This window comes from Lupinus angustifolius, chromosome LG06, assembly GCF_001865875.1.
Source record: "Lupinus angustifolius cultivar Tanjil chromosome LG06, LupAngTanjil_v1.0, whole genome shotgun sequence".
NCBI classification, from domain to species: domain Eukaryota; kingdom Viridiplantae; phylum Streptophyta; class Magnoliopsida; order Fabales; family Fabaceae; genus Lupinus; species Lupinus angustifolius.
Genome location: NC_032014.1, coordinates 559586 through 572701, shown reverse-complemented (window position 1 = coordinate 572701; position 13116 = coordinate 559586). Strand labels below are relative to the sequence as shown.

At 33.7% G+C, this 13116-nt stretch overlaps 1 protein-coding gene across 1 annotated transcript; it reads left to right on the top strand.

Annotated features, from left to right (window-relative positions):
• Nucleotides 227-5003, top strand: LOC109350371 (crooked neck-like protein 1). Its single transcript, XM_019591614.1, is given in 9 exon segments — nucleotides 227-245; nucleotides 398-1481; nucleotides 1578-1643; nucleotides 2784-2928; nucleotides 3023-3241; nucleotides 3923-4093; nucleotides 4096-4138; nucleotides 4254-4452; nucleotides 4674-5003. Coding segments are annotated over 9 exon segments (2058 nt in total). The 3' UTR covers nucleotides 4786-5003.

Sequence of the window (13116 nt, the reverse complement as noted above, 5' to 3'; positions counted from 1 at the left end):
TGTTACATATAAATTTGAACAGTCCATATTTTTAGTATTTTTAAAATTTATTGCTACAATAATTCTTTCACCATTTGAGAAAATCTTGACTCTTTCTAATGGCAATGTTTAGCAAAAATCCTATATTAATTAATAATCATCTCCATATTAGTTTCCTCAACCTGATAAATAATTTTTAATGTTATATCATTTGAATTTTTAATATTCTGTGTTCTTTATTTTATTGATGGCTTGTGCTAATAAATGTTCTAGTAGTATTGTTTAAGAAATACAGGATGTATTAAAAAAGCAAGTTTATCTCTCTTTGATATGTTAAAAACATATTTTTTGTAATACAAAATTAAAATTGTATCCTTAAACAATATTAAACCTTTAAGAACATATTTAAAATTATTAGTGCAAAACAATATATCACAAACCATTTTTTGTAAGGGTTGGTTCAAGTGTTACATATTATCTCGACTTCGACTTCGGCTTCAAGATGCTGAAATTCGACCTCCCAAGCAGAAGATCACTGACCCCACCGAGCTCGGCGAGTATCGCCTCCGTAAGCGGAAGGAGTTTGAGGACTTAATCCGCCGCATTCGATGGAACATTGGTGTTTGGATCAAGTATGCACAGTGGGAAGAGTCACAGAAGGATTTCAAACGCGCTCGCTCCATTTGGGAACGAGCTCTGGAGGTTGATTACAAGAACCATACCTTGTGGCTCAAGTATGCTGAGGTTGAGATGAAGAACAAGTTTATTAATCATGCTAGGAATGTTTGGGACCGAGCGGTTACCCTTTTGCCTAGGGTTGATCAGTTATGGTATAAGTACATTCACATGGAGGAGATGCTCGGCAATGTGGCCGGTGCGAGGCAAGTTTTCGAGAGATGGATGAAGTGGATGCCTGATCAGCAGGGGTGGTTGTCTTATATTAAGTTTGAACTTAGGTATAATGAGGTTGAGCGCGGTAGAGGGATATTTGAGCGATTTGTGCAGTGCCATCCTCGTGTTGGAGCTTGGATTCGTTATGCTAAGTTTGAGATGAAGAATGGTGAGGTTGTTAAGGCGAGGAATGTTTATGAGAAAGCGTTGGAGAAGCTCGCTGATGATGAGGAAGCAGAGCAGTTATTTGTTGCATTTGCTGAGTTTGAGGAAAGGTGTAAGGAGGCGGAGCGTGCAAGGGCTATATACAAATTTGCCCTTGATCATATCCCCAAGGGAAGGGCGGAAGATTTGTATCGCAAGTTTGTGGCATTTGAGAAGCAATATGGGGACAGGGAAGGGATTGAGGATGCTATTGTTGGGAAGAGAAGGTTTCAATATGAGGATGAAGTGGGAAAAAGTCCAACGAACTATGATTCATGGTTTGACTATATAAGATTGGAAGAGAGTGTGAGCAATAAAGAACGAGTAAGGGAGGTTTATGAGAGAGCTATAGCCAATGTTCCTCCGGCTCAGGAGAAGCGGTTATGGCAGCGCTATATTTATTTGTGGTATGCTTGATTTGAATCCTATTTTCCTGTTTTGTGTTTATATAAGCATGTTTCCATTTACCATTAGTGTTTATTATTCACCTTTGTGTAACTCAGGATTAACTATGCACTATATGAAGAGCTTGATGCTGGAGACATGGAGCGAACAAGAGATGTATACAGGTATGCAGCCTTTAGTGAAATTTAAGTGTGCAAGTTGATAATCATATTGGGTTTTCTCTGAACATTGCTATTGTGGTTAAATATCTATTTTGTCCATCAATGTTATAAAAAAACTACTTGTAAGTATGTCTGTTAGGAATTTGGTGAAGTGTAACGAGAATTGTAATATTTGCTATTGGAGATCTTTCATTGATAAGTTTATTAGTCACCGGGTCATATATTTAAGTGAAAGTCATTGGAATCTTCTTATATTGAGGAGAATTTTTATTTATATATGACAATGACTTTTGTTATACTGAAGGGCCTGTTTGGTTTCACCATTTTCTGATTTCATTTTCAATAAAAAAGAGAGCATACAATGGTTGATAAAACATGTTTGGTTGGGTAGTATCGTTTTCAAGTTTAGGAAACAAACTCCTTATTTCTTCTTTCTCATAACTATGTGAGCGACTACAATTTTCTTATATTTTTTTCAACCTCAAATTATAGAAGCTTCGTAAAAGGAGACTAAGTTTCACATTGAAAGTATGAGATTCTAATGTGGGGTTATAAGGCTTTGGGCTCTCCAACTTCAATCGCTTGCTTTTGTGGTGTGGTTCTTCCAAGGTTCTTATCAGTATACTATCTGCTTTTGATTTTTGTATTACAATTTGTTCACTATGGGAGACTTTCCATAAATTGTTTTCTCCCGCCAGATATTTTAGTACTGGGCTTACTTTCAAATGTGGATTTGGCATGATATGGAAAACTTTAAAAATATGTATGAATCCAAATTCCAAAAAACTGGACAGATGCATGCCCCGGAAGCCCATAAAAGATTGATTGATTTGTTAGCTTACTGTATGAGATAGTGTAATCTTGTCTAACATCTTTTGACCTAATTTGGAAAATTCTGACCATACAGTTAATAGTTGACAATTGAAATTATAATAGAAATACAGATTTAATTTGACAGAAGTTATTAATTAAGTGATTAAGGGTAAGAGGAGGGCCTAGGACCATATTTCATAATTTTCTGATTTACCCTATGTATCATGTACCAAATTCACTGTACCATGTACCGAGTTCGTCATAAAGAATGTCTCATAAATTTAATGTTAAAAGATTTCGTTAAATACTGTTCTCTTGTGATATTTGTAGGGAGTGTCTCAGTCTGATACCTCACCAGAAGTTTTCATTTGCGAAAATATGGTTACTTGCAGCCCAATTTGAAATACGCCAGCTGAATCTCAAGGCTGCTCGTCAAATATTAGGAAATGCCATTGGTCAGGCTCCTAAAGATAAGGTAACATTCATGTTGATATTAAAATAATATTCTATTTTCATTACAACATGGTTATCTTCTCAGTTCTGACACGTCTTTTCTTTTTGGACAACAGATTTTTAAGAAGTATATAGAGATAGAACTGCAGCTTGGTAATATAGATCGATGTAGAAAACTGTATGAAAAGTATCTGGAGTGGTCGCCTGAAAATTGCTATGCTTGGAGCAAGTACGCAGAATTAGAGAGGTCTTTAGCTGAGACCGGTCGAGCTAGAGCAATATTTGAAGTTGCAATCGCCCAACCAGCATTGGACATGCCTGAGCTATTGTGGAAGGTACGTGTAAAATTTATTTCTCATCCAGGTCAATGCCCATATGGGATTTCATTATACATGTAGAACATGCATAACAAATGACATTTGGGATACCTTTAATTACCTTGAACCCTTATTATGAGACTACTGGTCTTTTCTAGGCTTAATTAACTTATGGAATACATTGAAGGTTAAGAAAACATTATGGAATACATTGAATATTAACTTATAGTATACAAGCTGTTTTGTTATTGACCTTTCATTAGGTATTACACTGCTGGGATGGTTAGAGTAGGTAAGGGGATAAACAAGAAAATTAAGAAAACATTTTTCTAATATAACAGTATGAAGTTATAGATTATATATGTACTGATAGTTCCTTGCTTTTAAAAAAATGTAATAATAGTTCCGTTTATTTTTATTGGTACTTCTGTTACATGCAATCAGAGTTACTGGAAAGTATTGTTGCCATAGAAAACAATGTATGAGTATTTGGTGAGAAAACAGATATAAGCATACTACAGAAAAAACATGAAAAAGTAGTTCTGCCTTGATGTAGCAGCCTCTGCCTTTCATCGATATTTTTTTCCTCTTTTATCATTCCTTCTCTCTTCTATGGTCATCTGCTAATGCATACCTTGTCTAGGATAAGTGTATATGTATTGGTCTACCCCTATTCATTAAATTGTGAATTAAAATCAGGCATACATTGACTTTGAGACTGGTGAGGGTGAATTTGATAAAGCAAGAGCACTTTATGAAAGGCTCCTTGATCGAACAAAGCACTTGAAGGTATGGATGAGCTATGCAGAGTTTGAAGCAATGGCTATTAATAAGGATGATTTAGATGTAACAGAAGAAGCACTCGAACAAAAGAAGCACTCGAACAAAAGAAGCAATGCATTCAGCATGCCAGAAGTACGTGATCCCAATGTTATGCTTGGATGTTATTTATGATTGTTCATTTTTAGTTTGAACATACATGGAATAACTTTTATGATCCTCTATATATTTTGTTTTGTGCATGCATCAGTGGTGTTTGAGGAAGCTCTCAATTACTTTAGATCGTCAGCTTCAGATTTGAAAGAGGAAAGAGCAATGCTGTTGGAGAAATGGCTCAACATGGAGGCGGCCGAGTTTGGGGAGCTGGGCGATGTTAGCTTAGTACAGCCTAAGTTGCCCAAGAAGCTCAAGAAGAGAAGGCATGTTACTACCGAAGATGGTTCTACTAGGTATGTAACTAGTTCTTTCTATTTTGAGTAGTTCCCAAGGATTCTTAAAGTGGTTCCCTTCCCCCTAATAAAAGATTCTCAAAATGGTTCACATGTTTTGCTTGTTGACAAACCTGTAGCCCTGTCTATGCAGTGATGTTAATTTTGTAACTGAACATTATTCTATTTATGCAAGTCTTTATTGTTTTGCTACTTAATTCATGTTAATTTGATTTTTGCAGAATTGAAGAATACATCGACTATTTATTCCCGGATGAAACTCAGACAACAAATCTAAAGATCTTGGAAGCTGCATACAAATGGAAGAAGCAAAAATTGTCTTCTGGCTTCTAGCATCTATACATGTGCAACATTTGTTGTTTCTTCTTTAACTGGCAAAAATTGGAGCTTCACCCGCTAAGTTGTTTCTGGGCCTTAACATTCACTCGAGGAAGTTCTACTTTCTTAAAAATTGTAATTTGAAAAGGAGAAAGTAATCTCTTTTGAGTGATTAAGGGTATGTTTGTGAATTAGTTTTGTTTTAGGGTAACAGAAGGAAAAAAATACTCTCATCAAAAGCCAAGTGTGGTTGTATAGTACCCAAATCAATTGTTGAGTGCATATCTAGCATCAAACAAAATCTTCATTTTTACCACATTATTTTATAATTTATTACAACTCCCCATAAAATAAAAATAACATGTATTTTTTTCTCACAATTACAAACATTATTTTTATTTGGTCATACAACATATATATTTTTTTTCACAATATTTATCTATTTTTTTTCACAATATTTATCTCTCTTCATTTTCTTTTAACTAAGAATAACCAAGAATTATTTTTATTTAAGAATTAAATTCAGAAAATAATAGTGACACTAGAAACATAGTAACAATATTCTTACTTTGATATTATAACTATTGCATTAATATGTTGCATGGTTAGAAACTTACGTTAATTTACCTTTTGGTCAATATAAGCATTTGTACTTCTTTTCTTTTCACTTGCCATGTTATACCAAAAAGATGTAGCCTTTTTATGGAAGTGTTGCTAATTATAAACGAATTGAAATTGCTATGAAGTAGGAATGCAAGTGTTGTAGTTTAAATCTTGAATGAATCATGAGAGTCTTGGTATCTATTCTTATATGTATGATACATTCACACAATAGTTCCTCCCAAAGGCTACTTTTATTCCTCGTCCCCACCTGTTCTCCTTTTTTTTATGACCAATTATTGTATGAATTCATACTTCACATAATTACCCGATTGAATATTGTTAAGTTAAACCATTAAATGTCCATAGAATTGGGGACTAAAATGATGAATAATTTTAAAAAACTTATTATTAGAGTAAGTGAATCTTACAATTATAATTAAATAGAAATCAAAGTTGATATGTTACTTAAATATCTCTATTTGCCGAATACTTAACTATCAACAATATGAACAGCACATATGTAATTAATGGTCCACATATGCTTGACGTGAAAAATATTAAAAAGAGTAACCTTTATGGTCACTAGTCATAACTAATGTGCTTCATTTTCACCAACCATCACATAAAAGTGATCAAACATCTCTCTCTTTCCACCTATTTAATTTTATTACATACACAATCCCATAGGATCCTAGTTTTCCATCATATGTAGAATCTATCTGTGACCACTCAATTTTGTCGAAAATCGAGTCGCAACACTCCCACAACTGATTGCAAGCAAAACACATTCAATATGTCTCATTTACCAGAACGTGGACTACTCCGAGTCCCACTTTCTTCAACACCAGTGGTAACGAAGAAGAACTTCAATATCTCTCGTTCCTTTCAAAAGTTCCTTCGCTTCGTTTTTAAGTCTAGTAATAGCAGTAATAAATCCATGGTGTGTAACAGCAGCAATAGCATAAGTTTTCAAGTGCCGGTAAAATATTCAAAAGAACGTGTATATGTGGTTTATGATAAGTCAGGGCCATTTCTCTCCACCATACCTGAACTTCCAGAGCTTGAGATTGGTGCTGCAATTTCACCGGACAAGTTCAAACCCACCACGTAGGTTTCTGTCATGATCTTAGATATTAATATTAAATATTATTGCAGTCATAGATATTATGGTCGAAAAAAATTATTTAAGTTAAAATTGTAATTATTAAATATTTTTCTGTCCAATTAGAGGGAATTAGAGGGTGCATGATTTCACTTTTGAGTACTTGTTATGTATAGTTTTGATGATTGACAATGTAATTTTATTTATTTAAATGTTTCAACGTTGAATCATTGATGATATATGTAGGAATCTACAACTTGGTATGACTTTTATATCAGATAGGTTGGTTCAGTTGTTGATTAACTTCAAAGATTTTAGAGTCACATGTTGAGTTAGAATCAGTATTTTACAGAAACATAAAACAGTAGTACTAGTAGCCAATAAAACAAAAATATTAGGAAATGAAGTATATTCTGCTATAAGGAGATAAGTTATGTTATCTTCTCAGTGTGAAATTAAGACAGGTGTCATGTTTCATTATTTTTTATAAAAATATTTTTAAAAATAAACAAAATAACACACATGTCACATTTTTGTTGGCTAGGGAAGATAAATTATCTTCTTATATGAGAAGATACATTATTTTCAATATAAAGATAATGTATTTATATATTATTTATAAGTTAGTGTTTTACATCCAAAAGGAACAACCCAATTAGAATAGGCGGCCGAGTTTGGGGAGCTGGGCGATGTTAGCTTAGTACAGCCTAAGTTGCCCAAGAAGCTCAAGAAGAGAAGGCATGTTACTACCGAAGATGGTTCTACTAGGTATGTAACTAGTTCTTTCTATTTTGAGTAGTTCCCAAGGATTCTTAAAGTGGTTCCCTTCCCCCTAATAAAAGATTCTCAAAATGGTTCACATGTTTTGCTTGTTGACAAACCTGTAGCCCTGTCTATGCAGTGATGTTAATTTTGTAACTGAACATTATTCTATTTATGCAAGTCTTTATTGTTTTGCTACTTAATTCATGTTAATTTGATTTTTGCAGAATTGAAGAATACATCGACTATTTATTCCCGGATGAAACTCAGACAACAAATCTAAAGATCTTGGAAGCTGCATACAAATGGAAGAAGCAAAAATTGTCTTCTGGCTTCTAGCATCTATACATGTGCAACATTTGTTGTTTCTTCTTTAACTGGCAAAAATTGGAGCTTCACCCGCTAAGTTGTTTCTGGGCCTTAACATTCACTCGAGGAAGTTCTACTTTCTTAAAAATTGTAATTTGAAAAGGAGAAAGTAATCTCTTTTGAGTGATTAAGGGTATGTTTGTGAATTAGTTTTGTTTTAGGGTAACAGAAGGAAAAAAATACTCTCATCAAAAGCCAAGTGTGGTTGTATAGTACCCAAATCAATTGTTGAGTGCATATCTAGCATCAAACAAAATCTTCATTTTTACCACATTATTTTATAATTTATTACAACTCCCCATAAAATAAAAATAACATGTATTTTTTTCTCACAATTACAAACATTATTTTTATTTGGTCATACAACATATATATTTTTTTTCACAATATTTATCTATTTTTTTTCACAATATTTATCTCTCTTCATTTTCTTTTAACTAAGAATAACCAAGAATTATTTTTATTTAAGAATTAAATTCAGAAAATAATAGTGACACTAGAAACATAGTAACAATATTCTTACTTTGATATTATAACTATTGCATTAATATGTTGCATGGTTAGAAACTTACGTTAATTTACCTTTTGGTCAATATAAGCATTTGTACTTCTTTTCTTTTCACTTGCCATGTTATACCAAAAAGATGTAGCCTTTTTATGGAAGTGTTGCTAATTATAAACGAATTGAAATTGCTATGAAGTAGGAATGCAAGTGTTGTAGTTTAAATCTTGAATGAATCATGAGAGTCTTGGTATCTATTCTTATATGTATGATACATTCACACAATAGTTCCTCCCAAAGGCTACTTTTATTCCTCGTCCCCACCTGTTCTCCTTTTTTTTATGACCAATTATTGTATGAATTCATACTTCACATAATTACCCGATTGAATATTGTTAAGTTAAACCATTAAATGTCCATAGAATTGGGGACTAAAATGATGAATAATTTTAAAAAACTTATTATTAGAGTAAGTGAATCTTACAATTATAATTAAATAGAAATCAAAGTTGATATGTTACTTAAATATCTCTATTTGCCGAATACTTAACTATCAACAATATGAACAGCACATATGTAATTAATGGTCCACATATGCTTGACGTGAAAAATATTAAAAAGAGTAACCTTTATGGTCACTAGTCATAACTAATGTGCTTCATTTTCACCAACCATCACATAAAAGTGATCAAACATCTCTCTCTTTCCACCTATTTAATTTTATTACATACACAATCCCATAGGATCCTAGTTTTCCATCATATGTAGAATCTATCTGTGACCACTCAATTTTGTCGAAAATCGAGTCGCAACACTCCCACAACTGATTGCAAGCAAAACACATTCAATATGTCTCATTTACCAGAACGTGGACTACTCCGAGTCCCACTTTCTTCAACACCAGTGGTAACGAAGAAGAACTTCAATATCTCTCGTTCCTTTCAAAAGTTCCTTCGCTTCGTTTTTAAGTCTAGTAATAGCAGTAATAAATCCATGGTGTGTAACAGCAGCAATAGCATAAGTTTTCAAGTGCCGGTAAAATATTCAAAAGAACGTGTATATGTGGTTTATGATAAGTCAGGGCCATTTCTCTCCACCATACCTGAACTTCCAGAGCTTGAGATTGGTGCTGCAATTTCACCGGACAAGTTCAAACCCACCACGTAGGTTTCTGTCATGATCTTAGATATTAATATTAAATATTATTGCAGTCATAGATATTATGGTCGAAAAAAATTATTTAAGTTAAAATTGTAATTATTAAATATTTTTCTGTCCAATTAGAGGGAATTAGAGGGTGCATGATTTCACTTTTGAGTACTTGTTATGTATAGTTTTGATGATTGACAATGTAATTTTATTTATTTAAATGTTTCAACGTTGAATCATTGATGATATATGTAGGAATCTACAACTTGGTATGACTTTTATATCAGATAGGTTGGTTCAGTTGTTGATTAACTTCAAAGATTTTAGAGTCACATGTTGAGTTAGAATCAGTATTTTACAGAAACATAAAACAGTAGTACTAGTAGCCAATAAAACAAAAATATTAGGAAATGAAGTATATTCTGCTATAAGGAGATAAGTTATGTTATCTTCTCAGTGTGAAATTAAGACAGGTGTCATGTTTCATTATTTTTTATAAAAATATTTTTAAAAATAAACAAAATAACACACATGTCACATTTTTGTTGGCTAGGGAAGATAAATTATCTTCTTATATGAGAAGATACATTATTTTCAATATAAAGATAATGTATTTATATATTATTTATAAGTTAGTGTTTTACATCCAAAAGGAACAACCCAATTAGAATAGAATAAAAATGTTCTTATTCTATTAAGATTGAAGAATAACAATTGTGAATTTCTAATGTTTTAATTTGGATTCATTGATTCTCGTGATGTTTGTGAAGAATCAAAATATAATTTGGAAACTAAGTTGTTAAATCTTTCATATTTTTTTATCCAAGAGACCAAGACTCATATGAGGTCTCACACAGTAAGAGGAGAAAAAGAATGAGAACATTATAGTAACTTATTATATAAGGTTTAAACGTACATTTATCATTTTATGTTTTACAATTTAGCCAACACTAAAGAGATAAGCTTATCTCACCTAGTTTTAATGGACATGTTAAAATTTCTGGAATCAAAATTTCAATGTGTTTCCAAACTTAAAAGAGGTGAAACAATCGACTTGCACGTATTAAATTGGACATCGAACTTTCATCCAGTTCAAAATACAAACCTACATTTATTTTTTTTATGAAAAATGGAGCACTCTATATTTGTCCAAGTCAAGAAAGATCAAGATATCCGAGTGAGACTTCTCTCAAGTAATGGAGAAGCAAATTATTTTTTCATTTATATTTTAAAGGTAAAAATGTAATCTTATTTTAAATAAAAAAGATATAGATATTAAAATATATTACTTTTCTTTTACTTTTTCATAGCAGTCGATCAAATATTTATGTGGGCTATTATCATAACTTAGGTCTTAGGTAGATTCGTTTATTAATTCAGAAACAGTGACTCTCAATTAAAGGGAAAATCCAGTAGCCCCATATCATTTATTCACAATTTATCATCTTTATTCTAAATTTTATATTCACAAGGTTGAATGGGTGTTAAATCTTCCTTAAGCTTCAAGCTTCAATGGTTTCCTCTTCTTCTTTTCTGGTTTAAGTTTTAGCTTTTGGGCCTTCTTGTTTTCCTTCTGTTTTTGTTTTCTTTGGGCTTCTTTTGTTGCTAGGCCCGTTTTTGGTTGTTAGTTAGTTTTAGTTAGTTTTTGTCTATTTATAGGTTTAGTTCTTTGGGCTTCTTTTTCTTTCTTCTTCTCTTTCCGCTGTCCATCTTCTCTAAGATGGTATCAGAGCATTCAATGCTCTGATTCATCTTCCCAAACACTCTACTCCTCGTCTTCTCCTTCTTGTCTGATCAACAATGGCCACACAAAATTATCACATTGATCAAAGCAATAATCCCTACTATCTTCATCCAACCGAAAGCCCTGCACAGGTTCTGGTAACCCCTCTCCTGAATGGAAACAATTACCATTCATGGTCTCGAGCCATGAAGCTCACCCTTGACACCAAGAACAAATTAAAATTCGTCACTGGAACTCTCAAGCAACCACAACCAGATGACCCATTACACGATTCATGGAAGAGATGCAACAATATGGTTCTTTCATGGTTACAACGCTCAGTGGAAGAATCCATTGTCAAGTCAATAATATGGATTGACTCCGCTGCTGAGGTTTGGAAAGATCTACAAGATAGATTCTCGCAAGGTGATATGTTCAGAATCTCAGAACTTCTACACGACTTCTACTATTTGAATCAAGGCAACCTCACCATTTCTGAGTATTTCGGAGAATTGAAGAGTCTTTGGGAAGAAATTGAAACATTCATGCCTATTCCTAATTGCAAATGCTCTATTCAATGCTCTTGTGGAATAATTCCCTTGGTAAGAGGCTATAGGGAGCAGAGCTATGTAATAAGATTCCTCAAGGGTCTGAACGAGCAATATGCTCCAGTCAGATCCCAAATAATGCTCCTTGATCCTCTGCCCAGTATAAGCAAAGCATTCTCCCTATTGAGCCAACAAGAAAGACAATCCTATGTTCCTAGCATTCATGAACCTGAGCCTCAAAATAGGGCTCTAACTCTCAGCACAAACCAAGACAGTTACAAAAGTCCTAATAATGATCGAGGAAACAATCTCAATTTTAGAGGCAGGGGAGGCAATGCTTATAGAGGAAACAAACCCAGATTCAATGGTGCAGGCAGAAATCAAGGGAACAAGTTCTACACTCATTGCCAAAGAACAAATCACACAATTGAGACATGCTTCATTAAGCATGGTTATCCTCCTGGCTTTCAGAACAATAGATTCACCAAAATGGCAAACCACACAATTGGTTTCCCTTTGGATCAAAGTAATGAAGACAGTAAGCTACAGACAGCTAAATCAGGACAAGGGGCTAACAAATTGTTTACAGATGAGCAGGTCCAAGGCATCCTAGACCTGATGCATAATGCCAAAGCAGAAGAACATACTGTCAATTCTGCCATACACACCAAAGCATCCCCTACACCACCACCAGGTAATATTAAGACTTGTTGGATCATGGACACAGGTGCTACAGATCACATTACCAATAATGTACACAATTTTCAAACTTACAAATCTATAGCACCAATGTTCATCACCCTACCTAATGGTGACAAGGTCTCTACTTGTGTCTCAGGCACAATTTTTCTCACCCCTACTCTCACTTTAACTGATGTTCTTCTTGTGCCTCAATTTCACATTAATCTTCTTTCTGTCAACAAGCTAATCTATAATCTCAATTGCCACTTCATTATTTCTCACAAAAAGTGTTTGATTTTGCAGAACCATACCAGGAAGATGATTGGTTCAGCTAGGCCACACCAAGGATTATTTTTGATAGATTTGCATGATTCTAGGCATCCTGTAGCACAATACTCTATTACTGCTAATTCTGTAAACACTAATAATGGTTGCATATGGCATTTAAGACTTGGCCATACACCAATTCCTGTCTTAATGCAGCTTAAAAAATCTTTCCCTTTTATTCATACTGCTCTTGATGTTTCTCCATGCAATATTTGTCATATAGCCAAACAAAAAAGACTTCCTTTCAATATAAGCACATCTATTACTTCTCAATGTTTTGATCTCCTGCATGCTGACATTTGGGGACCCTATGCCACACCTTCTATATATGGGCATAAGTACTTCCTCACCCTTGTTGATGACCACACAAGGTTCACATGGATCATTCTTCTAAAGACTAAAGCTGAGACTAGGTCTCATTTGACCCATTTCATCTCCTACATAGAAACTCAGTTTGAGAAGAAACTAAAATGCCTTAGGAGTGACAATGGGGTTGAATTCTTGATGCATGATTACCTAAGCAAAAAGGGCATCATCCATCAAAGAACTTGTGTTGAAACCCCTCAACAAAATGGTATTG